Here is a 27,284-nt window from a genome sequence, read left to right as displayed (position 1 = left end):
CAGGACAGGGAAATCCAAAACAGCCCACCTGGGCATATCCATGAAACACCAGACCCTGCAGTGCCCTCCCTAAGAGCAATGAAGAAATCCTCACTGCTACAGATTTTTTGATGACCTTAGGGTGAAATGAATGGTGGGCCTGGAAAGTTTCATGTTGAGACCCAATTTCAAGGTTCAAGCAATTACTAACACAGTAATACCTGCTATAATTGAATCTTTTTTTTTTTTTTCCAAGCACCCAGAAACCTAAAATTTACCTTGGCAGTGACTCAGGAAGGGTTTTCGGTGGCACATGGGAAAGGGATCCACAGAAGCACCCCATCCTGGAGGGGAGAACTGATCATTTACTCTAGTAAAGTCGATGCCATATGGATCTCTTTTATTTCTGAAACGAGCTGGCAGCAGTAGCATGCATCAGACCTACATGGTGTGGATCTGCAGGCTTTGACAAAGAGAAAATCCCAAGTATTAAATATTAACCCGGGAATCCTGCTTCTGCTTAAAAGCAACAACTCTAGTCGGACTCCAGTTCAGTTTTTCATCTGTAAAATAGAGATAATAGTTATCTAATCATTAAGATTTTTGCAAGGAGGAAATGAAATAATGTCTATAAAGAGCTCAGCATAGTGCTTGGTACATAATGCTAAATCATTGCTAACTACTGTTGCATTTATTGAAAAGCAAAGGTACAGAAATTATGAGTTGAGAATTCCCTAGAAGAAGTGAAAGTGAAAGCAGCTTCCCAAATCAACTTCAGAGTGTCGCTCCCTGCTCCTTTCCTTTTCTAGCCTGCACGGAAGGTTCTGCCTTTGCAAACACATGTGTGTGTGTGTCCGTGACTCCTCCTACACTGTATCCCCCACCCCAGACAAGGGAGGTGGGGAGGAAGGGGTGGGATGGTCACTGAGTGAGAGGAGGCTGCGATTATAAATCAAGTTTGGGACGAGGAGAGAGACTAACTTATCTGAATGTGTTCCCTCATATTGGCTCCAGGAATTGCTACTAAGAATAGTGGATGCAGGTTCGTTTGGTCACCTATGGTGTGTGAAATAGAGCCCCTGCTCAGAAGATGGGACCATTTCTGGGCTCATCTGTGTGTTCAACAAACCTCACTTGTCTTTGGAATTGGTTTTATTTAAGAACATAGGGACTTTAGTTCTATGAGAGTTGCAGGTTTCCCTTTGTTTTGGGGAGAAGAAGTGTTGTGGGCTCGGGCTTGGGTTTGGGTCTAATACAATCTCTTTTAAAAACACAACTATGAATAAACCAAAAATTAGATAGAATATATGGCAGTTTTGCTCATCAGTATTTTGGCCCAAGTAAAAGTTAGCCTGAGCTCTGTCATCAGCGTGTTTGCTTGCTGTGGACATTGTTTTTCTTTCTGCCCCTCTTCTTTCTAAAGCTTCTTAGCTGATCTCCTTGCTGTTTGCTTTGTTCTTTTAGTCTGTTGTGTTGTGAGTTGACCTACAATTTTTCTATCTCAAGTGGCAGGTAGTTGCCCCCAGGAAATGCACTTGTATGCGCCACTGTTTAGACAAAACTTCCATCTGCAAAGTGAGTCTGATTTAGAGATTGCAGTCTGATGTAACAGAAATGTGTTCCGTAAGAATTTTGATCTATGTCAGCAGTGATTGGTGGGAAATTTCTAGAAGGTGTGACATCATTTAGTCCCCATATTTTGATGCCATCCTTAAACATAAAATCATTGAAAGTAAATTGTCATCTGACATGACATTTGACTGCCAAGTATATGTAACCATTTGAAGAGGAACAGAGTATTGTTTGATATTTATGCTTTTATATAAAATTTGCTCTCTGCTGATGCATAGTAAGCCTCTCGTCAACATTTCTTGATTGAATAAATGAGTGGAATTATGCAATCTGGAATAGCAGTTAGAAAACTGGTTGAGATAGGTCTGGGTTTAATATAAAAGCAGGAGGAAGTGGTATGAAGAGGAAATCCTGAAAAGGGGAACAGCATGTTTATAGCAACAAAAGAGTCAGGGAGGGTTAAGACAGTGCTTCTTAAACTTTTAACAGCTATGGTGAAGAAACATGTTAGTTTTGTTGTCTTAAATTTCTAATCTGCCAGGACCAACACTTTCATAAAATTCAATAACAATGAATTACTGCAAAAATGATCATGTGATATTAAGATTTACAAGTGCTTACTTCCTATTTCTACATAGCTCATACAGGACCTGTAAAAAGCAGTTCACTGACCTACAACAGGCTCCAAACACACTTTAAGTAGCACTAGTTTAAGGATTGGTCAGCGATAAAACTCGAAAGAGGTTGGAGCTGGATTGTCAAGAATCCTGCACATGATTATAGGATTCCAACCTTTATGCCATCAAAATTGACACAAATTATCTTCCTGTACTTGCATTTTAGGTTAACATGCTTAAAACTTTTGTGCTGGACACATGATTGATGAAACATATATAGTAAAACCTTGGATTGCGAGTAACTTGTTCTGCGAGTGTTCCACAAGACGAGCAAACATTTCTTATAAATTCTAACTTGATAAAAGAATGATGTTTTGTAATATGAGTAGTATGCGGTACCAAATGCCACATGATCACAACTCTCTCTCTCTCTCTCTCTCTCTCTCTCTTTCGCTGCGGGGTTGTGGGTGATCGCCCCCCTCTCCCCATGCTCGAATGCTCGGTCTCAAGTCACAGTGTTTGGCAGAAATCAGTGATTTTCCAGAACATTGGAAGGTGCCCACAACTGGCACTAGTGTAGTTTTGTCACTTCAAAGCACCTATAGGCAGTCGTTTGCTTTTCCATACAAGAGTAAGCTTGGGAGTGCTTTGCTCCATTCTAGGTCAGGCTGCCTGCAGATAGAGACCCTTTCCTTTGCTGCCTTATTGCCAGTTACATTAAATACAGTATATGACAAGAGTTTATTAATACTGTACTGTAGTCAATATCCGTGTGAGCTTATACAATAGCCCCATGCAGAAAAAGTTGAAAAGAAAGGCAATAAGAAGGAGATGATTACAGTGGACGTTAAGAAGGAAATCATCGCGAAGTGTGAATGAGGTATGCAAGTGGCTGAAATTGCAAGATTTTATAAATCTAACATCTGCATCTCATCTGCAGAGGAGGAAGAGAAAAAGGCAGAGGAATCCATCACTTCGAGTGAGATTAGGGAGGTGTGTAAAATGTGGGAAAGAGTGCAAAACTTTGTAGGAAAGAAGCACTCCCATAAGACTGTAGCAGTGAGAGCTATGCACCTGTTTAACAAAGCAATGTCCCATTTCCGCGAAATCCTCAAAAGAAGGCAAAAGCAAGTGTCATCGGATAGGTTCCTTGTTAAAGCTGCATGTCAAGAAAAAGATTCCATTGAGCTAACAGATAGCAGTGATTCCCTTAGTGATAGTGAAAGTTGTCCTACACAGTAACCCTCCTCTCTCTTGTCTCCCTCACACCAGATGCGGAAGTTTTCAAAGGTAAGTGCAGGTTAATTTGTTTATTTTTCTTTATATTTTGTATTTTCCTTATTATTTTGTACTATATTACAGTATTGTAATCATTTTTTAATGAGTGTTTTTGGATTGTGGAGCAAATCATCTGAGGTTCCTTTATTTTTTATGGGGAAATTTGCTTTGATATACACGTGCTTTGGATTATAAGCACGTTTCTGAAACGAATTCTGCTCTCCAGCCAAGGTTTTATTGTGTATAAAGAACGGTTTTGGCTTAGCAGATACTGGTTAGTGCCCTATAATTTGCTCAGTACTTTCTTATTTTGGAAATAAATAAACTCACTGGTGGAAATTTGGGTTTGTTGAGTAAAGGAGCACTTTTTATTATCTAGGGTTCTCCTCCTCTCTCTTGTATCTGTTCCATCTGAGTTGGTTGGATTTTACAGCAGATTTCTCAGGAGACCAGAACTGATCTGTGAGCCCTCCTGCCTTTTATTGCGCTATTCTCTTATGGTGTCTTTTCAGTCACCAGGTTTCAAGATGCTACGAGTACAAAGGACCAAACTGGGCAGGCTAGGGCTCAGCTTGTACAAAGGGCTTCACCACAAGGCTGTGATGGCCCTGAGGCGGGAGGATGTGAACGCCTGGGAGCGGAGGGCACCCCTGGCCCCCCGGCACATCAAAGGGATCACCAACCTGGGGTACAAAGTCTTAATACAGCCTTCCAATCGGCGGGCCATTCACGACAAGGTAAACATTTCTAATTTTTTCAATGAAGGAGCATCAGAGTAAAAATAAAATGTTTGCTAGTGTCATGTAAATGCCACATGACAGTATTCCTTTCTCTTTCAGAATTTTTCCTTGGGTCCAGTATTCAGTCAATAAGTATTATTTTCACTCCATTGCATGCTTTCTCCAGCTGAGGGGTGGAGGGATTGCCTTTCGAAGGAGGTGCTGTCCTATAGTCATGTCTCCAGGTGTGACCCTAGTTCTGGGACTGGGGAGACTAAGGTCAATAAAAAACTGCCTTGCCTCGGAATAAATCACTTTCCTACATAGCCATCATACCTAAGAAATTAATAATTCCATAATACCATTTCACATAGCCCATCTCAAATTCCCCATTGTCTCAATGGTCTTCATGATTTTTTTAAATTTTTATTAAAAATTCTTTTCTTACGTTTCTTTATTTTTGAGAGGCAGAGAGAGACAGAGCGCCAGTGGGGGAGGGGCAGAGAGAGAGGGAGACACAGAATCCGAAGCAGGCTCCAGGCTCTGAGCTGTCAGCAGAGAGCCTGATGTGGGGCTGGACCTCAGGAACCAGGAGATCATGACCTGAGCCCAAGTCAGGTGCTCAAGCGACTGAGCCACCCAGGCATCCCTATTTTTTTTTAATTTTAATTGAGGCTTAATCAAGGTTCATTGCATTCATTGTTATGTCTCTTTAGTTCTTTTAATCTAGAACAGCACACCTGTTTGATTTGTGGTATGGACTCTTTTTGAAGAGTCCAGGCTAGTTGACTTGTAGAATAATCTACTTCTGGTTGTAATTAGTCTTGTTTTTATTCTGGTGTTTACATTCAGGTTAAACACTTTTGATATAAATGTGATATAAGTGATCTATGTTCTTCCCATTGGATCACATCAGAGACACAATATATCAGGTTGTGTCCCAAGGTTAGAAATTTGTGGTCACTTGGCAGAGGTGGTTACCATCAGATCTCTCCATTGTATAAGTACCTTTTTCCCTTTGTAATTACTGAGTCATCTGTGGGATGATATTTTGAGACCGGTGAATCTCCTGCTTGTGTCTCAACCACCTTTTGCTAAAGATGTTAGTTAGCATCCATTGATAATCTTTGCCTGAATCATTTTTTCCCGTGGAAGCTTGCAAAATGATGATTTTCTAATTTTATCACTCTTCTAAGTTATTTGCTGATATTCTTCTGCAGAAAACAGATTTCCTTTAGTTTTTCTTTTCTCTTTTGCTCTTTCGAGTATCATTATGGATGTGTGAGCCTTTTCCCTTGATGAGAATCTGTTAACCATTTTCTTAAATGTCCGAATTATCCCAAATTTGAGATAGAGGGTCTCTTTAAGGGTGCTCCTATGTCTTTGGACATGAATCCATTTATTTTTGAGCTTTCTTGTTTCCTGCAGCAACATATGGTCTTAGCCTCACCTTGTGCTTTTTTGCCCCACACCTGGGATTAGCCATTTCATCAGGGAACCCTGATTTCTTTTAGTATATAGAAACCAAGATCTGATATCTCGTGTTAGGTGTGCTTATTTTTACCGGGATAGTGTCATTCTTAGCCCCTTTAGTGGACAAACTAAGAAATACACAGATTACACATACCCATACACATATATATACATATAACATACGTATAATACATACATACATATATAATATACATATACATATATATTATTTAATCATTAGTTAATACTGGTATTTCCATTAAAAATTTTAACAGTGCAGGTTTTTCTTACCTTTAAAATTTTATATTTGTATGTTTTCTCCAGCAGTGAAAATTTTAATTCTTTATAACAATGCATGTTTTTTGCTCTATCCTATATTATACATAAAATAGTTTTGGAATCACAATACTAATATTACAACTAAGGATAAACCTATTAATGCTAGGGGAGTAGGTCTTAACAGTTCTCATCACAAGAAAAAAATTCTGTAACTATGCATAGTGATGGATGTTAACAAGACTTATTGTGCTGATCATTTTGCAATACGTAAAAATATCGATTATTATGTTATACACCTGAAACTAATATAATGTTGTATGTCACTTCTACCTCAATAAAAAAAATAAACCTATTAAATGGAGTTTAATTTTTTTAGTTGAAAATTATTTTTTGTTTTAGAATACATCTCAGAACAAATATTCAGAGTGCTGTATTCAAGTTATGTGAATTATACAATGTGTAGTTACACCATCGTTGTGATATACAGCTGGATTTATTTGTGTTTTTTCTATACATTTTAACAGTTGCTTTAATATCCTTTTTGATTTAATTATATTTTTAAAATAAGTGAAACATTTACAAGTTTCAAAGGTGAAAATGATGTACAGTGATGTGCTGCAGAGAAGTCTTCCTCTTATCTTAATCCCTTAGATCCTCTTCCCACCCACTGCATAGGTTACTATTGTCATTTCTCATCTATTATTTCTATATTTCTGTTTGCGAAAATGTACGTGCGTGCGCGTGTGTGTGCGCGCACGCGCGTGTGTGTATTCTTATATAGAAGGTTGTATACTATACATACTGTATTGCACCTTATTTGTTTAGTCGACAACCTACCCTGACACTCACTCCATGTCTGTTCATGGAGATCTGCTTCATTCTGTTTAACGGCTCTGCTATAATTATTCTGTTGTAATTACTCTATGATTTATTGTGATTTATTTAACCAGTCTGCTATAAATGGGTAAATAGATTATTTTCAAAGAAACAAGGTATGAATTATATGTTCATTCTTGTAGTGTCTTTCTTATAGCTTCCTTTGAAGTAGATTCCTAACTAGATTCATCTTCTTTTTATTCAACGGCCATTTTTGATGCTCTGTTAATTCTGCCTGGATCATGCTGCTCCTTTTGTTTAGAAATCTGAAATGACTGTCTATTGCCTCCATGTACTAACTATTCAATCTCAGTTGAATGTGTAAACCTCAGGTTTCCCATTGATAAAATGGCCACAATAATAGCACCCACCTCACGGGAGCTTTATGAAAATTAAGTGAGATAATTCATGAAAAGAACTCAGTTAAAGCATGTACTAATTTATTAATAAATGATGATGATTTTTTTATCCCATAAAGATCATATTCACCATGATAATACTTAGTTTACTTTTCCAAATTGTTTTACCCACTATGCCCTTAATATCTCCTTATTTCCCGGGCTGCAAATTTGTATGTATTCCTTCAGTGCCTCTTACTGATATTACCATGTTGCATTGCCCACCTCCATCTTTCCAAATCCTACCTAGGCTTCAAGATTACTTTAAGTTTGCGTATTTCCTTGGTAGTCTCACCCAGGAATTATCTCAGTATTCATTAAACTACTGTATCACTTAGGTTCTGCTGTGCATAATTCTTTTGAATTTGGTCTCATTTACTGTGCTCCTGACTTCTTTTTACCATGTTTTGTTAGTGCCTTTACAGGAGGGGTGTTGTCTGCCTTTTTGTGTATCTTATCATCTCGTCTGTAGCACAGTCCGCTGGACAGAATAGGGCAGTAATAAATACTAATTGAACCAAAAAAAAAAAAAAAAAAAAGAAAGAAAGGAAAGGAAATATTGCAGATACATGTCTTTCTTTTAAAAATACCTGAGTAAGGGGTGCCTGGGTGGCTCAGTTGGTTAAATTTCCAACTCTCCATTTTGACTTAGGTCATGATCTCACAGCTGTGACGTCCATGCCCAGTGTGGAGGCTGCTTAAGATTCTCTGTCTCTCCCTCTGTCCCCACCAACACCGCTCAGGCTGTCTCTCAAAAAACAAAACAAAACAAAAAAACCCCAAAAAAACCTGAGTAATAAATTACTATTTTGCATTTAGTGTTTCAGTGCATTGTTGATATAAATTATACATTTCACAAGTATTTTTAAATCATGTATGTTAGTGGTTATGATTAAACTATTAACGGGACTTAAATAAGAATAGGTGGTAAATTTTCTAATTGTTTTTGTTTTTTGCTACAAAAGTCGAGAGTATTAAATTGATCTTTAGCCAGAAAGTAAAAATATTAGAAGCAGTTGTTCTGTTATTTGTTCCAATGCCTTCAAAAGATTGTGCCTTTAATTGCTACACTTACTTATTAAAGAAAATGTGAATACAAAAAATCAGGGAAATAACTTTTAACCAAAACTGCATTCCCAGGAATATGTTAAAGCTGGTGGCATTCTTCAGGAAGATATTTCTGAAGCTTGTCTAATTTTGGGAGTTAAAAGACCCCCGGAGGAAAAATTAATGTCTAAGAAGACTTATGCATTCTTCTCCCACACAATAAAGGCTCAGGAGGCCAATATGGGCTTGTTGGATGAGATTCTAAGAAAGGTAATTAGTGACCAGTAATCATAAATGTTAACATAAAAACAACATTTCTGTTTACTTTTAAATGTCAAGTGGCGTTTCAGTTTTCTTTCAGCATCTAGGGAATACATCGTGTTATTCACCTCAGTAGGAAAGGTGGTCTATGAGTTAGTGCTAGGATGGCTCTGCTTCTTTTAGGGCTCCTCTGCTGTGCACGTTTGGAATCTGTAATAAGAGAAACCAAACATACTCCATTCTTTCTGTATTTTCAAACAGAAAGAATGATAGAATTGTTCCCCCAAACGATTAGCAGTCTATAAGGCCAATTGGTCAGATATTACCAAGTAGAATTTTATTGCTGAAAGGAGCCTCAGGAATCATATAATCCACTTCCGTCATTTTTCAGATGGAGCCCCGAGAGGCAAAGTGACTCAATTGAGGTTGCACAGCTCTGTAGGGCCAAACATGGACTGGGGATTATTTTGACATTTATTAACATTCGTATAGGAAAAAAATCAATTTTCGAGATACAAATACTGTGGAAAAACTATCAGGTGTTTAAAATATAGAGTATTCATTCAACAAATATTTGCTTAGTGTCTGCAATGTGTCTGATACTGTTCACTGCAATGGCAATAAAGTAAGTGTCTTTATAGAGCTTACATTCTAGGGGGAGGAGACAGATGATACATATATAAATAAGACATCTCATCTGTCACTTGGAGATATGTGTGATGGAGATAAATATGATACAGAAGGAGAAAAGGGGTGCTGGGCACCGTGGGTGGTGATAGTTTAAATCGGATGATCAGGGAAAGCCTCACTGCAAATTTGGCATTGAGCAAAAATTTGAAGGAGGTGAAGGATTAAGTCTTATCCATTGGAGAAGAGACTTCCAAGCAGAAAGCAGAGTAGTGCAAAGTCCTGAGGGTCTGGTTGAGCGGAGGGTTAGAGTAAATCATGCTCTGAAGTTCTTATTCAGCTTGCTGTGTGGATAATATCGGAGGTGGAAGGAGAAAATTGGCAAGATTGTTAGTCTAGATTAGTATGGGTGCCAGGTTACAAAAGACAGTGGCTCACATGAGGGAGGTGGAAATGGAGGTAGTGATACACAGACCAGTATTCGGTGTATTTTGGAGATCAGATCCTGCAGAAGTTACTGGTGAAATGAACGTGCAGTATGAGAGAAAGCGGAACCGGAGAGAAGTCCAAGGTTTTGGCCTGAGCAGTTTGAAGGTTGCCACAGACTGAGATGATGCTAGTGCAAGAGGAAGCGGGCTTGGGTGGGAGGATCAGGAGTTGAGTTCAGGGCCCGTTGAGTCCAATTTGTCCCTTAGACATTTAAGGAGATTTTAGATTTTAGACATTCAATTTTAAGGAGATACTGAGACAGCTGTTGATACGAGTTTGTAGCTCAGGAGGGTGGCTCCTCCTGAGACACATTTTGTGGTCAGAGACTTGATGGCATCTAAGAACATGAGACTGGATGAGGGTAGGTAGTGAGTGTGGGTAGAGAAGGCCAATGTCCAGGTCCTGGGTAAGGATGTTAGAGCATTAGAAACGAGACTGGAATCTGCGAATAGGCAGAGGACGGGAGACTTCACAAACAGTAAAAGCCATAGAGGAAATGTGTTTCATAAAGGCCTATGGCATACATTCCTACTAACTTCAAATATGCTAGACCTCGGCTAGTTAATTGCCAGTGGTTCTGAAGAACGAGTTCAAAAAAGTGATTAATGGAAATAATATTATAAGAGGAAGGTTTCACTTAAGTAGGTAAACTTAAAAAGTACTTCAGAAAATTTGTTGTTATATGAACTTTTGTTCATTACAAGAGAATTAATAGAAGCAGAATAGGCATGGATGCTTTTTGGCAACATTTTGTAACCAATTACTTAGAGTTGCATGAATCTTAAACATTCTGAAATTCAGGCACTTGGTAAAAATCATAAGGTATTTAAGGAAATATAATGGCTGTTTAAAGCATTCTATAATTACAGTGTGTCAATAGCTTTTAAGCATGAATTGATGGGACATTCCTGAGAGGGAAGGTTCCCAAAGACAGGGAAGAATGTGGTTTTAGTGAAGCTGAGAAAGTGAAAAGCAGGCTGTATGTACTACTACTTTGTGAATAAAGCTTATTTGTAAAAGAATGGGGAGAGAGAAAAGAGGGAAGGAGGAAGGAAGGAAGGTAGAGAGAGAAAGAATGAGAGATTTGTGTGTACGGACTTGGAGGGGTTGTTGTTATTTTTTAGGTAGGAAGGAGCAGTGTACACAGGGATGATGCAGAAAGAGAAAGTTCAAGAGTGGTCTGGGAGGACACGGGAAAAGCTGGGATCCAGTTCGCAGAGATTAGCCTTAGGAGGGACTTGTTTTCTTTGAGGCTAGAAGGATGGATATGGGGATGAATGGGGCTATAGATATATTCGTGGATGCTGCTGGCCTAGGAGAGGAATTGATGCCTTTCCAGTTTCATTAACTACCATCAAGGAGCACTAGGCACCCTGCTAGGACCATTCTTTCATCTCAAATCATAAACCTATTATTGGTTTGTGACCCAGCATTTTCTAAATAGTTCATGGTGCACCTAATGGTAACTTATAAAGTCTAGTGAAGACATATTTTATGAGAGGAAGAAATGTGAAAATTTACTTCCTTGCATATGTGCTTACTCATTGATATGAAGCTGGATGGGTCTGAGTCAAAATCTTTTATTCTTTCTTCAGGAAATCCGACTGATCGATTATGAGAAAATGGTGGATCATAGAGGAATACGGGTAGTGGCATTTGGACAGTGGGCAGGTGTAGCAGGTAGGTATGCCAGGGTTTTACATCACTCACTTTCTGAATTTGCCTGGGGTGTAACTAGGTGTTTTCCTTTTTTTCTGTGGCAAGGGCATGAAAGTGTTCATTTCCACCCAATAAAAATAAACATGGGTGTGTGCCTAAGGGTGATGAATATTAGGGGAATAAAATAAGAAGGTAAATCATTAAATACCTTCATTACAAAAGTTAAAAAAGAAAACTCAGGGAAAAGGAGAACAACTATGAATAGGGTCTGGCTTTTCCGGTAGTTTTGTCTGGAAGACTAGGAGAGGTCAGTTTGGTGATGAGAAATTATGGAGAGGAATAAAGGGGGGAAGGAAGGGAAAAGATACAGGGGTAGGAACCAAGATAGGAACAGTTTAGAAAGGATAAGAGCTGCAGTTTGGGGGAAACTACACTTGACTTTTGTCCCATTAGTACTTTGAACCTTCTTTAGTTGAGAAAACATCACCTTATGTTATAACCATGCATCGGATTAGACTACTTGAAGGTCCGTACTTGTTAAGACAAGCAGACAGAAAAGTTGTGGGGATATAGGACAGGAAGACACCATCAGCCACCCTAACCTAATTGACAGTTATTGAGTACTCACCCAGATGGCCCATATGCTGGATCACAAAACAATTCTAAATAAACATAAAATGTTTGAAATCATCAGGTATGTGCTCTGACTATAATAAAGTCGATTTTGAAATAATAATAGAAAGATATTTAGAAAATTTCTAGATATTTGGAAGATAAGCAATATATTTTTGAATAACCCATAAGTCAAGAAGGAATCACAGGAAAAATTAGAAAATATTTTGAATTGAATGAAAATTTAAAACAGCATACCAAAATTGATGAGGTGCAAATAAAATGATGCTTATAAGGAAATTTTTAGCATTTGAAACTTTTACTAGAAAAGAAGAAAGTCAAAATTAGTGATCTAAACTTCCATCTTACAAAGCAAGAAAATGAAGAAGTAATTAAACCCAAAGCAAATATAAGGAAAAGAATAATAAAGATAAGAGGGGAAATCAGTGAAATCTAAAGCTAGTTATTTTTAAACAAATCAATAAAATTGTTAGGCCTCCAGCTAGACTGATTAAAAAAAATAGAGAAAGAGTGAAGCCACAATTTACCAATATTAGGAATACAGGAGGGGTGATCACTATACATCCTATAGACATTAAAAGGGTAAGAAAATATTATGAATAGGCCAATAAATTTGACAATGTTGGTCAAATAGACAAATCCCTGAAGGACAGAAATTACCAAATCCAACTCAAGAAGAAATAAAAAACTTGAATATCAATGTACAAAAGAAATTCTAATCATAGGCATTTATCAAGAGAAATGAATAATTTTTTTTGTAAATAGTTATTTCTAGTAGCTTCGTTCATAATAGCCTAAAGACAATCCAAATGTCCACCAGCAGAGGAATGGTTAAATAAATTGTGATATATCCATAAAATAGAAAACTCCTTCATCAATAAAAAGAAGTCAACTACTAATACACTCAATTATGTATGAATCTCAAAAACATTATACTGAGTCAAAGCAGACACACAAAAAAGAGTATATACTTATAATTTCATTTATATGAAACTGTAGAAGTAACTATTCTCTACAGAGAGAAATGAGGTCAGTGGTTTTCTGGGGCAAAGGGTTGGAGAGGACTGAATGGGGTGTTGGAAATATTCTATATCTTGATTAGGTCAGTGATTATATGGGTGTGTACATATGTTCACAGTTATCAAATGATACATTTTAAATTGGTGTGTTTTATTGAATACAAATTACTCTTTTAAAAGTTGACTTAAGAAAAAAGACCAAAGAACATTTCAAAGGGATACAGAGAGGGCAAGTTATGTTCCTAAAAAGAAGGGGAGAATGGATGATGAGGTCTTTGCTATGGGTATGCTGAGTTTTCGTTGTTTGAATCCAAATTGAAAAATCCACGAGGTGGTTGATTAGTTCTTGAAGTGAAATGTCTATGTTAGAGATACAGACTTGGGGTCAGCAGCATACAGAGTACTTGCAATTTAGGACTGGATGAGATTAGCTAAGGAAAAAAAAGGAGAGATTGAAGAGAATAAGGCCCTGGACAGAATCCTGAGGCTGATTAAGGCATAAAGAAAGGGCAGGGGACACTAGTTTAAAAGAAATGGGCAGGGAAAGAGGCACCTACAGATGTGGGAGGAAAGTTTTCAAGTCAGAGATGCTAAGGGAAGAGAGGGTTCTAATAAAGAGGGATTCCATGTTGCCAAATATCTCTGACAAGTAAGTCAAGATCTGACAATTGTCCACCGAGTTTAATTAACTATTTAGGTCACTAAAATTGCTGACAGCGGTCACAGGTAGGGCCAAGGGTGACCTCGTTTTGCTTGTTCATTAGTTTTGGTTCAAGAGGAATGTAAGTGTCTTTAAATGTTGATAAGAGTGAACTAATAGGGAGGGATAGTGAAAGAAATAATAATTCAAGAGTGAATTCCTTAGAGAAGGAATGGGAAGAGATGGGATCTGGAGCAAAGGTGGAGAGATTAACCTTAGAGAAGAAGACGGACACTCTTTCCATTTTGGCAGATTGAAAGTGGAAGGGATAGATAGAGAGATGCAGCTGAGATAGTACTTTTGATGGCCGCAAATTGAGGGGATGGATAAGGTGACCACCGGGACCCCTTCCAAATCTGAGATGCTGTGGTCTGTGCTTCCTCAGAGCACCGAGCAGGTTGGAGAATGGTCAGAGAAAACAGCTTCAGCTCCTCCCGACTAATGGTTTTTCTGTTGGTCTGATTCTGCAATAGGGATGATCAACATTTTACATGGAATGGGGTTAAGGCTCCTTGCTTTGGGACATCACACACCTTTTATGGTGAGATGTGTATTTTGTTTATCATTTTGAAAATACATATCACACTTTAAGAACAGGTAAATGTCTCAGGATGTAGACTAATTTGAATTCGTGTGTGCTTGCTTTCAGCACATTGGCATGGCTCATAACTACAGGAACAGCAGTCAGGCTGTGCAAGCCATCCGCGATGCCGGCTATGAAATATCTCTGGGTTTGATGCCAAAGTCGATAGGGCCCTTGACATTTGTGTTCACAGGGACTGGTAATGTATCTAAGGTAACTTCTCAGATACTTCTAAGAACATCTGCTTTCTGTAAAGCAGTCAAAACCCTGAAACTAACCCAAAGGATGTGAGGATTTTAGGGATATTTTAGAGCCCTGCTTTTTGGATGAGTGGACATTCTGTTTTTGGTACTTTTCTTACCTATGTACTTTTCCCACAGTAAGAGAGCAGTGATGGTCCAAACTCATTTTCTTTGCTCTTGGTTGACTCCAAGCTGTCAGGGGTTTTGAATGCTTTTTCTTTTTAAAGGGATAAGTCATTGTTAATGGTATAAAGGTCTGTTCTTAGAGAGGTCTGTTTTACCTTCGTCACTGGGTTGTCCAAAAGTTTGGAATTGACCACAGGATGTAAACTTTTTTAAATGACTTGGGGTTTTGCCAGTAAGATTTTAGAAAGCCTAATTTAGGATTGTAATTCATACTTTCTTCCTTTTGGGGTGGTTTTGAGAAGACATTTGTGATCCCCCAGAGAAACTTGTAATTGTAAAAGAGATCTTTCAATGAAAATATTTTACAAACAGGACATCACTATTTGTATTATACTGTGAGATAGCCATCTAATTTTTTTCCATAGGAAATATAATTCCTCACTTGAAATAATTCTGCAGTGGAGCAAACGTAAATAGGAATATTTTGTTATGTTTTCATTTCTAAGAACCCTTGTGTCTCCTCTGGGTAACTTAAATAAAAAAAAGTAAAAGTAAAGCTCCTTCCAATTAATGCTGTTTCATTAATAAAATAAATAAAAACTGGTTTGTAGGCTGTGTGCCAGAAGCTTACCTGTACTTCTGGGTTGCAATCCTCGCTGTAGGGCAGGACAAGTGGAGCTGTGTAATTGTGGGGAAAGCGAATTGGGATCCTTGCGGGAAACCATGTTGGCTTTTGTCCTATTGATTTTTAGATTTGTACTCATGCATTATTTATAGGGAGCCCAAGAAATCTTCAATGAGTTACCTTGTGAATATGTGGAGCCACACGAATTAAAAGAAGTTTCCCAAAATGGAGGTAAGGGGGAGGAGGATGACTGTATGTATCTTTTACTGTTTTTAACAGTTTCTGTGTTACCATATTTTATCACCATAAACCTTTATCATTTGTCACCTACTTTACTCATTTCTTTCTCTTCTGCAAGACCTGAGAAAAGTCTATGGGACGGTGTTAAGTCGCCATCATCATCTTGTCAGGAAAACAGATGGTGTGTATGATCCTGTAGAGTATGACAAATATCCTGAGCGCTACATAAGTCGTTTTAATACTGATGTGAGTATCACACTCTGCTTCTGTGTTGGTTGCTCATAACACACTATTGTTAGGTTGTTTTCAAGGAGAAAAATTATGAACGTATATATTGTTTTTCAGTTCCCCATAATGACTCGTGAGTCCTTTGGGTTGGCCTTAGGGGTTGTTGGCTTTTATTGATGTTTGGAGTGGCCTTTGCTTAAGTGGTTTTGCTGGATATGTTCTTTGCTTCGCTGTCTCTGTTTCCACTTCAGGTCTGCACATGCCCAATAACTCTAAACCATTTCCCATGGGGTGTTGTTTTCTGTATTTATCTTGGACTAGTTAGTACTGTTGGCAAAACACAATGTCTGTGAGGTTTCATCTCAACCTAGGTTTATCCCACCTATTGTCACAAATTGCACTCATAACCTCAGCCAGCTATCTTGAGGCATGGCATTGGTTACAGGGGACTAGGGTGAAACAGCTACATAAGCAAAGACCCCTCCCCACTGTACAAAAAGTTACGTATAATTCAAAACCTTCTGATGGAGACACGCTGGCCTCATCTTCTAAGAAGAACAATGTATTTGTGTGTTCTGTACTCAGTGGTCATGCAAAGTCCTCCTCAAAATAAACCAAAAAAAAAAAACCAACAAAAAAATAAACCAAACAAAAAGTGCATTTATTGTGGAAAGAAATGTTTTAAATAACTTTAAGTATGTTTGAGTAACAAGATTCTAGATTCTGGTATGAAATTTAGCTGTTCTAGCATATAGAGCATGCTATAGAGAAGAACTCTTACCTGTAGCTTGAGAATGCCTGAGATTTTTGAGAAGCAAAAATTATGAAACTAGTTTCAGACTGAAAAATTAAAAACCTAGTAAATTTACATCCCTCCTCTTTTCCCCAATCACAGAAGTGTTGGTGATTGGACGCATCCTAAAACTTATAATGACCTAGTTACCATGTATGTATGCATGTAGTACATTCGTCCATGGAGCTTACAGATGTTATCTGATTTAATCTTTACAGCATTCCTTTGAGGAATGGGGTACGTATTATCCCCATCTGGCAGGTAAGGAAAATAGAGCCTAGAGAAGTTGAGGTAGTGTGATGTAGATCACACTCCTGGTGGTTGAGCTGGAAATAGAGTGCTAGGTCGCTTGATTCTGTCCTTTCCTTTTTCTTGGCCATGCATTACATTAGAGAACAGAAATATTAATGTATTTATGTTCACATATTTCTCTATCATGGAATAATTCTGGGTGGGTATTTATTGTCTTCACCTCACAAAGCTACCAACGACCTGGCAAATAACAAAGTCAATTAGAAATAACATAAATTATTTCTCATGAACTTTACTGATAGTTCTCTTTCAGCCTACTTCGTTGAAATTCGCTGTTGCCTGTCTTGTTGAACTTGGCACTTGCTTTACAGATTGCGCCCTATACAACTTGTTTAATTAATGGAATCTACTGGGAACAAAACACCCCTCGATTACTAACTCGCCAAGATGTCCAGAGCCTCTTGGTTCCCGGCAAGTCCTCGGTTGCTGGTGTGGAAGGCTGCCCCGCATTACCACACAAGTAAGGACTTCCCTTCAGTAATGATGGCAGTTTGTAGCAGCTGGACCCACTAGTTACGGTATCATTATAGGAGATTCATGTATCACCAGACTTGACCATTAATGACTAGTTGTCTGCTTTATCTTACTTGATCTCTTGGCAGCATTTGACAGTTAACCTTCCTTCCCTCTTGAAACTCTCTTCCCTTAACTCCACACGAAGCTCAAAAGTAACCTCAGAAAGATCTGCGTCCCCAGCCCCGTCTCTCTTAGTCTGTTACTTTTTTTTTTCTCTGAAACTCACGATCATTTATTTTCCTGTGTTTATGATTTTTCTCCCTCCTATTAAAATTTAATCTCCTTAAGGATAACGGCCCTATTTATCTTGGCTTCAAGTACCCAGTACGTTGCCTGACATGTAATTTGCATTCAAATAATTATTAAATGTTGAGTATATAATTAATCAATAAATATTTGTGAACGCTTCACCTGCCTTGCACTCTGCTAAGCTAAAGGACAGAGAAAATATATGATTGCTACCCTTAGGCATGTAGCTGGCAAGAAGTAAATGTCAAGAGAATGCTAGGAACAATAAATAGCACAAGAATTGAGAAGAAACTGGGAACGCTGGGCTCAGCAAGGCTTGAAAGGGAGGACTGAGGGGAAAGAGAATTTCAAGTGATAGGATTGGTGCCTGATAAATACGGAACCACCAAAGCACAATTTAAGGCACAGCAAGTTAAGACATTAGCTCTAGTGCAGGGTTTATAAAGGCAAGTGGTAGTTGGAGACTGGGCAGGGAATTTTTGGTCAACCACTAAAGGATTTCAAAAGCTGGGCTGAGGCTTTTGTTCTTAATTCTAGAGGTTTCCCTGTATTAACATGGAAAATTCCGTAGTAGCTCTGTAAGCACAGACTCATCCCCACTGTACCAAAAGTTACCTACAATTCCAAACCTTCCGAGGGGGCACACTGACTTCACCTTATATGAAGAACAATGTATCTGTGTGTTCTGTAATCATTGGTCATGCAAAGTCCCCCTCAGAACAAACCTTGTGCCACTAAGCAGGGTGCAGACAGTGTCATCAAATATTCATAAGTTATTTAGAGCTGGCTAAATAGGTTAACTTTAACTAGGCTGTTTGCTGTGATTTCTCTAGGGAAGGGGTTTTCCACTTTGATTTTTTCTCCTCCCCCTCTGTTTCTCCTTATTTTTGTGTGTGGAGACTAAAACTCATCTTGGGAAGACTGTCTATATCCTAGAAGGATACAGTGTCCTGAACAGTGAAGTGTAGGGAAAAAAGCTGAAGAACCCAGGAAATATTTGGCATCCACACTGAAAGTTGTTCCAAGCACCTTTCACTTCTATTCATTTTTAATCTTGTTGAGAATTCCACACTTTCATCTGAGTGTTGATGTTATTTTCAGACTTGTGGCAATATGTGACATTTCAGCTGACACAGGAGGATCTATAGAGTTTATGACTGAATGTACAACGATAGAACATCCCTTTTGTATGTATGATGCAGACCAGCATATTATTCATGACAGGTAAGTTTGCTGGGGCTGCAGATGATAAGAGACACATAATAATACATCACTTACTTACCTTGGTATAGTAGTTTAAAGTATTCAGTATTTTACATTTTTATGAAGGCTATGCAAATACCAGAGATATGCTCAAACATATTAAAAAATTTGGTAAAAAAAACAACAACATGCAAATTCAAACACTTAAATACATGCATACTATATTTAAATGGGAGATGGGTGGCTGAAGAAGGGAGGTTTTGGTTGAAAAGTCTTGTTTCTTTTCTTACACACTTTGATACCCAGTTTTAAATTATTATGACACAAATGCAATGGTTTAGGCATCTGGGAAAGTTAGAGCTTACAGATAACACTGTATACATCTGAATAAAGCATCTCGCTTCTCCTAGTGTCGAAGGCTCGGGAATTCTGATGTGTTCCATTGACAATCTGCCAGCACAGCTTCCAATTGAAGCTACAGAATACTTTGGAGACATGCTTTACCCTTACGTTGAAGAAATGGTAAGCTGACTGGCAGCATCCAAAGCAATTCTGTGGCTTTCGACAGAACTGTAGCATGGTCCTAGGGATATCTGGTCTCCTATATCTAAGAAATCTGTTGTAAAATGGAAGGCCAACCCTCCCTCAAAAGTATTTATAGACACTCTTCTATATATTCTGCTAGCTTGTCTCATGGGGAATAGAATTAAATAACTGCCTTCATAGTGAATTATAATAGCATTTATCTTCCATTATTCATATTTTGTTAAGAAAGTGGCCTCTGGGGTAAGATTTTCCTTTTTTTCACTCTTCCTGCCGTCTAGGTCAATGCATGTGAGAACATTCTTACTGTGCTGTGATTAATAGATTTGAAAAATCAGAAATACAGAGACTTATTGGATGTTAGTCACTAATGCTTAGTTAAGTGACAGCTTTTGTTGTGGTCGTGTATTTTTCTCTGTAATCAATGATCGACTGCCGAAACACCGTGTTCTCTAAATTCCATTTCGTTTGCCAAAGATAAGCACTCTTATTTCAGTGTTTATCTTTCTTTTTTTTTTTTTTTTAAGAGAGAGGGAGAGTATGCACACGAGTGGGAGAGAGAGGCAGCAGGAGAGAGAAGCTTAAGCATAGAGCCTGAGGTGGGGCTCGATCCCGCCACCCTGGGATCATGACCTGAGCCCAAATCGAGAGTCAGACACTCAACTGACTGATCCACCCAGGCACCCCAGTATTTATTTATTTTTATTTATTTATTTTTTTTTTTTTAATTTTTTTTTCAACGTTTATTTTATTTTTGGGACAGAGAGAGACAGAGCATGAACGGGGGAGGGACAGAGAGAGAGGGAGACACAGAATCGGAAACAGGCTCCAGGCTCCGAGCCATCAGCCCAGAGCCCGACGCGGGGCTCAAACTCACGGACCGTGAGATCGTGACCTGGCTGAAGTCGGACGCTTAACCGACTGCGCCACCCAGGTGCCCCCCCAGTATTTATTTTAAGCGTTCATACTCGCTTTCTCTGTTGAGAATTTCTATTTTTTCATACATTATGAATGTACTGTTCTTTATCACATAGTCATAGTTAGAAAAGCCACTTTATAGTCTTTGCATCATATTTCCCAGTTTCTGGGTCAGCTTGGGGTTGAACTTTATTGATTGTCTTTTCCCTTGAAAATGGGTCAGGTCATAGTTTCCTGGTTTTCTCCAGTTGAATAATTTTGGAGTGTGTCATGGGTGATGTGGATAGCTATGCTGTGGAGATTCTGGATCGTTACATTTCTCTTCAAAGTGTTGATTTTTTGTGTGTTTTAGCAGGCATTTAATTTGGCTAGCTTTAAATTGAAAACTCTGTCTCACCTGAGGTGGGGAGTAGCTCAAATAAAAGTTCAGCTCTTTGCTTTCCTTGGGCTGCTTGACCTGCAGATGCTCAGTTTGGGGGTTATGCTGAGACTCGGAATAGGGTTCACATGAAAGTTGGACTTCGCTTTTTCCGAATCTGTGCCCTCTGCCATCCCCCCTCACATTCTGGAGGCTGTGGTTGCTCTGGGTTCCATTCCTGTTTTTAGATCAGAAAGTAGTGAGCTGGCTGCGTGTTTCTATGTCTTTGCACCACGTTGCCCATCCTGAGCAGTGCCAAAGGCTGGGCAAAGGAAACTACTGTGATGGTTATTTCTTCCAAGTTTTGACGCTCCTCCAAAAACTGCCCGCTATTTTTTCATTCTCGGAAGCCCTCAAGTAGTTGGTTTTGTTTGTATTTTGTCCAGAGTTTGTAGTTGTTATCTGCAGGAGGAATGGTCCGTTAGAGCTGCCCACAGGCCTGAAATGAAATGCGCCAGTCATAATACATAGAATCAACTGGACTCTAGTAGACTTTTGGAGTATGTAGAAGAGCTGTTGGTGAGCCTTTGGCTTTAATTCATCTCTTTGAATGCTTAAATGGTGTGTTTTCGGTGCAACTCTTCCTCTATATGGGCCTGGTTTGTCTTGTGGATGGATTTGACTGTTAATTTCTTGAAATGTGTTTTTGTATGACTGCTCTAATATCACTTACCACTTAAAAAAGTTTTTATAAGCCATTTTCAACTCACAAATTACTACGTTTCAAAACTTCAGTTATAAGTGTATTTCCATTGGACCCTACAACAGCTTTTCATTCCTATTTGTCTTTAATCAAAATTGCCATTCATTGGGGTGCCTGGGTGACTCAGTCAACTGAGCGTGTGACTCTTGATTTTGGCTCAGGTCACCATCTCATGATCTTGTGGGTTCGAGCCCCACATCAGGCTCTGCGCCGACAGTGTGGAGCCTGCTTAGAATTCTCTTTCTCCTCTCTCTCTGCCCCTCCCCTGCTCCCTCTCTCTCTCTGTCTCTCTCTGTCTCTCAAAATAAATAAATAAACATTAAAAATGTATTCATCCAGTAGAGTTGATCTCATATGGATACTAGGAGAAAAGCAAGCCAGTTTAATGAATTCCCAGTAAAGTGTGATTCAGGGTTAGCCTATGTAATTGATGGGGGATAAGTACATTGATTAAATATAATTTTTATTAAAGAACAATATATATTTTTACATTATATAATAGCATGAAAATTAAAGTGTCACATATAAGTGATACATAAGTATAGAGCATGTTAAATTACCAAAAAGACACCCATGTGAACACTACGTAGATTTAAAAAAAAAGCAATGTTAGCATTCCAGAAATCCCCTTATACCCCTCCCTCTACTGTCCCAGCTCTCCTTTCAAAAGATAACTACTATCGGGGTGCCTGGGTGGCTCAGTCAGTTGAGCATCCGACTTCGGCTCAGGTCATGATCTCACGGTTCGTGAGTTTGAGACCCGCGTCAGGCTCTGTGCTGACAGCTCAGAGCCTGGAGCCTGCTTCAGATTCTGTGTCCCCTTCTCTCTCTGCCCCATCCCTGCTTGTGCTCTGTCTCTCTCTGTCTTTCAAAAATGAATAAACATAAAAAAATTTTATTATTTTTTTAATTTTTTTTTAATGTTTATTTATTTTTGAGACAGAGAGAGACAGAGCACAAACAGGGGAGGGGCAGAGAGAGAGGGAGACACAGAATCCGAAACAGGCTCCAGGCTCTGAGCTGTCAGCACAGAGCCCGACGCGGGGCTTGAACTCACAGACCGTGAGATCATGACCTGAGCTGAAGTCAGACGCTTAACCGGCCAAGCCACCCAGGCACCCCAAAAACAATTTAAAAAAAAAGATACCTACTATCTTGACTTGTATGTATGGATTAGTTTTGCCTTTTGGGGGGACAATTTTATTTTATTTTTTGACAGTATTCATGAAAGTTTAAACTCACTTCTGATAATTCCATTAAACTTCTTGGATTTGTTTATGTTCTTTGTTTTTTTTCTTGGTTTTCAGTAAATTCTTATCACTTAATATGCATGTTTTTTATTTTTATTTTTTAAATGTTTTTATTTATTTTGACAGAGAGAGAAAGAGAGAGGATGTGTGAGGGGGGGAGGGACAGAGAGAGGGAGAGAGAGAATACCAAGCAGGCTCTACATTGTCAGTGCAGAGCCAAACATGGGGCTCGATCCCAAGAACCGTGAGATCATGATCTGAGCCAAAACCAAGAGTTGGATGCTTAACTGACTGAGCTACCCAGGTGTCCCTGCATGTTTATTTTTAATTGAATGCTGGATATTGTGTATGTAAAATTGTAGAGATGATTTGAGGCTCTTTGGATGTCGTGTAATTTTCTCCAGAGAAGATTTCCTTTGTTTCTGGCAGGGAGAAAATCACCTCAGTTCAGTGACAGAAGGGCAAAGCCAGGCTTTAGATGTTTAGAAATCTGATGTCTTTCAATTCATCATTCATTTGAAAATGCAGTCTTTCAGGATCCCAAATGAAAATCTGGCATTGACTGGGGTCCCCTTCAGCAGAACTGAAACTCCAATTTTTATTACAATATTATTTAAAGTTGGCCAAAAGCCCTTCCCAGTTTCTCTGCATCCCAGCTGCCACTTCCACATTGGCAACTACACCCATGGAAAGTGGTGACAGATGCCAGACTCATCACTTTGGGCTTCCTTCCCCAGAATTATGGTGCAGCAAGCCTTATCTATCTTAAAATTTTTTTGGGGGCGCCTGGGTGGCTCAGTCGGTTAAGCGTCCGACTTCAGCTCAGGTCACGATCTCGCGGTCCGTGAGTTTGAGCCCCGCGTCGGGCTCTGAGCTGATGGCTCAGAGCCTGGAGCCTGCTTCCAATTCTGTGTCTCCCTCTCTCTCTGCCCCTCCCCCGTTCATGCTGTGTCTCTCTCTGTCTCAAAAATAAATAAATGTTAAAAAAAAATTAAAAAAAAAATTTTTTTTTAATTTTAACTTCAGTATAGTTAACATGTAATAGTATATTATTTCATGTGTACAATGTAGTGATTCAACAATTCTCAACATTACTCAGTGCTCATTTTGGTAAGTGTACCCTTAATCCTATTGACCTAGCTCATACATCCCTTCACCCACCTTCCCCCTGGTAAGCATCTGTTTGTTCTTTATATTTAAGAGTTTATTTTTTGGTTTGTCTCCTTTTTTCCTTTGTTTGCTTAATTCCACATGTGAGGAAAACCATGTGGTATTTGTCTTTCTCTGACTGGCTTATTTTGCTTAGCACTATATTCTTTGATTCCATCCATGTTGTTGCAAATGACAGGATTTCATTCTTTTTTAAAATAATTATTTATTATTTTTGAGAGAGAGAGAGAGAGAGCACAAGCAGGGGGAGGGGCAGAGAGAGAGAGAGAGAGAGAGACAGAGGATCTGAAGCAGGTTCTGTGCTAACAGCAGCCAGCCTGATGCGGAGCTTGAGCTCACCAACTGCGAGATCATGACCTGAGCCGCAGTCAGATGCTCAATCGACTGAGCCACCCAGGCACCCAAGGATTTCATTCTTTTTTATGACTGAGTAAAATTTCAGTGTGTGTGTGTGTGTGTGTGTGTGTGTGTGTGTGTGTATACACCACACCTTTTTTATCCATTCGTCTATTAATGGATGGATGGGCTGCTTCCATGATTTGTCTATTATAAATAATGCTGCAATAAACATAGGGGTGTGTATATCTTTTCAAATTTGTGGTGTCATATTCTTTGGGTAAATACCCAGTAGTGGAATTACTGGATCATATGGTAGTTCTATTTTTAATTTTCTGAGAAACCTCTGTACTGTTTTCCACAGTGGCTGCTCCAGTTTGCAATCCCATCAACAGTAACAGTGCACAAGTGTTCCTTTTTCTCCACACCCTTCCCAGCATTTGTTGTTTCTTGTGTTTATGATTTTAGCCATTCTGACAGGTGTAAGGTGATATCTCATTGCAGTTTTGATTTGCATTCCCCTGATGATGAGTGATGTTGAGCATCTTTTCATGTGTCATGTTGACCTTCTGTATATCTTCTTTGGAGAAACGTCTGTTCATGTCTTCTGCCCATTTTTAATTGGATTATTTATTTGTTTGTTTTGGTGTTGAGTTATATAGTTCTTTATATATTTTGAATACTAAGCCTTTATGAGATAATGTCATTTGCAAATATCTTCTCCCATTCAGTAGGTTGCCTTTTAGTTCTGTTGATTGTTTCCTTTGCTGTGTAGAAATTTTTGTTTTGATGTAGTCCCAATAGTTTATTTTTGCTTTTGTTTCCCTTGCCTTAGAAGACTTATCTAGAAAAATGTTGCTATGGCCAGTGTTGGAAAAATTACTACCTGTGCTGTCTTCTAGGATTTTTGAGCTTTAGGGTATTACATGTACGTCCTTAGTGCATTTTGAGTTTATTTTTGTGTATGATGTAAGAAAGTGGTCCATTTTCATTATTTTGCATATAGCTATCTCCAAAAACTGTTTGTTGAAAAGGCTGTCTTTTTCCCATTAGATATTCTTTCCTGCTTTGTCAAAGATTAATTGACTATAAGATTATGGGTTTCTTTCTGGGCTCTCTATTTTGTTCTGTCGATCTGTGTGTCTGCTTTTGTGCCAATACCTTACTGTTTTGATGACAACAGCTTTGTAGTGTAACTTGAAATCTGGGATTATCATACCCCTAGTTTTGGTTTTCTTTTTTAAGATTGTTTTGGCTATTTGGGGTCTTTTGTGGTTCCATAAAAATTTTAGGATTGTTTGTTCTACTTTTATGAAAAATACTATTGGTATTTTGATAGAGATTGCATTAAACCTATAGATTGCTTGGGATAGTATGCACATTTTAATAATATTTGTTTTTCCAGTTCATGAGCATGAAATATCTTTCCATTTGTTTGTGCCATCTTCAGTTTCTTTCATCAATGTTTTCTAGTTTTCATAGTACACGTCTTTCACCTCCTAGCTTATTGCTAAGTTTAATAATAAACTCCTAAGCAGTAATAAACTCCTAAGTTTATTGCTAGATATTTTATTCTTTTTGGCGCAAAGGTAAATGGAATTTCTTAATTTCTGTTTCTGCTGCTTCATTATTAGTATATTGAAATGCAGTGGATTTGTGTACATCGATTTTGCATCCCATGACCTTACTGAATTCATGTGTCAGTTCTAGTAGTTTCTTGGTGGAGTCTCTAGAGTTTTCCATATATAGTATCATGTCATCTGCAAATAGTGAAAGTTTTGCTTCTTCCTTTTTAATTTAGATGGCTTTTATCCCTTTTTCTTATGTCATTGATGTGGCTAGGACTTCCAGTACGATGTTAAATAAAGATGGAGAAAGTGGACATCTTTGTCTTGCTCCCAACCTTAGGGAAAAGCTCTCATTTTCCCCCCACTGAGTGTGATGTTAGCTGTGGGTTTTTCATATAGGGCCTTTATTTTGTTGAGGTATGTTCCCTCTAAACTTATCTTGTTAAGGGTTTTTATAATCAATGGATGTTGTACTTTGTCATATGTTTTCCTGCATCTATTGAAATATTCATATGATTTTTCTCTTTTCTTTTGTTGATGTGATGTATCACACTGATTTGCAAATATTGAACCAAGCTTGCATCCCAGAAACAAATCCCACTTGATCATGGTGAATGATTTTTTTAAATATATTTTGGATTTTATTTGCTAATATTTTGTTGAGGATTTTTGCATCTATTTTCATCAGGGATATTGGCCTGTAGTTTTTTGTTGTTGTTGTTGTTTTTTTGTTTTTGTTTTTGTTTTTGTAGTGTGTTTATCTAGTTTTAGTATCAGGGTAATGCTGGCCTCATAGAATCAACCTAGAAGCTATACTTCCCCTTTTATTTTTTGGAATAGTTTGAGAAGACTATAGGTATTGACTCTTCTTTAAATGTTTGGTAGAATTCACCTGTGAAGCCATCTTATCTTGGACTTCTGTTTGTTGGGAGTTTTTTGATTACTTATTCAATTTCATTGCTGATAAGTGGTCTGTTCAAATTTTCTGTTGCTTCCTGATTCAATTTTGGGAGGTTATATGTTCCCAAGAATTTATCCATTTCTTATAGTTTGTCTATTTGTTGGCATATAATTTTTCATAATATTTTTCATAATATTCTTTTAGTCATTTGTATTTTTTTGGTGTTGGTTGTTATTTCTCCTCTTTTATTTCTGATTTTGTTTATTTGAGTCCTCTCTGTTTGTTTCTCTCTCTCTCTGTTTTTTTTGGATGAGTCTGGTTAAAATTTTGTTGGTGTTTTCAAAGAACTAGTTCCTGGTTTCATTGCTCTGTTCTATTGTTTGTTGTGTTTTTGTTTGTTTGTTTCTATTTTGTTTGTTTCTGCTCTAGTATTTATTATTTCTTTCCTTCTATTGGTTTTGGGTCTTGTTTATTGTTTTTTTTCTAGCTCCTCTGAGATTGAGATTTTTCTATTTGAGATTTTTCTTGCTTCTTGGTATAGGCCTATATTGTTATAAACTTTCTTCTTAGAACAGCTTATGTTGCATCTCAAAGATTTTGGACCATTGTGTTTGCATTTTAATTTGTCTTCATGTATTTTTTTTTTTTTTTTGAGAGAGAGAGAGATAGAGACAGAGAGACAGAGAGAGACAGAGAGCAAGTAGAGGAGATTCAGAGAGAGAAAGAGACACAGA

At 38.2% G+C, this 27,284-nt stretch overlaps 1 protein-coding gene across 2 annotated transcripts in view; it reads left to right on the top strand.

Annotated features, from left to right (window-relative positions):
- The window catches only part of AASS (aminoadipate-semialdehyde synthase), a 62,045-nt gene that overhangs the window by 3,473 nt on the left and 31,288 nt on the right, over nucleotides 1-27,284 (top strand). Inside the window, exons 2-11 of one of the 2 annotated variants that reach the window (XM_049641740.1) lie at nucleotides 3,959-4,183; nucleotides 8,332-8,508; nucleotides 11,211-11,295; nucleotides 14,100-14,167; nucleotides 14,276-14,422; nucleotides 15,355-15,433; nucleotides 15,561-15,688; nucleotides 17,087-17,235; nucleotides 18,642-18,764; nucleotides 19,154-19,265. In XM_049641740.1, the coding sequence (XP_049497697.1) occupies nucleotides 3,974-4,183; nucleotides 8,332-8,508; nucleotides 11,211-11,295; nucleotides 14,100-14,167; nucleotides 14,276-14,422; nucleotides 15,355-15,433; nucleotides 15,561-15,688; nucleotides 17,087-17,235; nucleotides 18,642-18,764; nucleotides 19,154-19,265 (1,278 nt within the window). In that variant the 5' untranslated portion in view covers nucleotides 3,959-3,973. Of the gene's footprint in view, nucleotides 1-6; nucleotides 4,184-8,331; nucleotides 8,509-11,210; nucleotides 11,296-14,099; nucleotides 14,168-14,275; nucleotides 14,423-15,354; nucleotides 15,434-15,560; nucleotides 15,689-17,086; nucleotides 17,236-18,641; nucleotides 18,765-19,153; nucleotides 19,266-27,284 lie in introns of those variants that run through there. The other variant, XM_049641741.1, reaches the window with a different exon arrangement.

The sequence above is a fragment of the Panthera uncia genome, chromosome A2 (genome assembly GCF_023721935.1).
Source record: "Panthera uncia isolate 11264 chromosome A2, Puncia_PCG_1.0, whole genome shotgun sequence".
In the NCBI taxonomy this organism is placed as follows: domain Eukaryota; kingdom Metazoa; phylum Chordata; class Mammalia; order Carnivora; family Felidae; genus Panthera; species Panthera uncia.
Note: the sequence above shows the minus strand (reverse complement) of the source record. Positions and strands in the feature narration are given on the sequence as shown.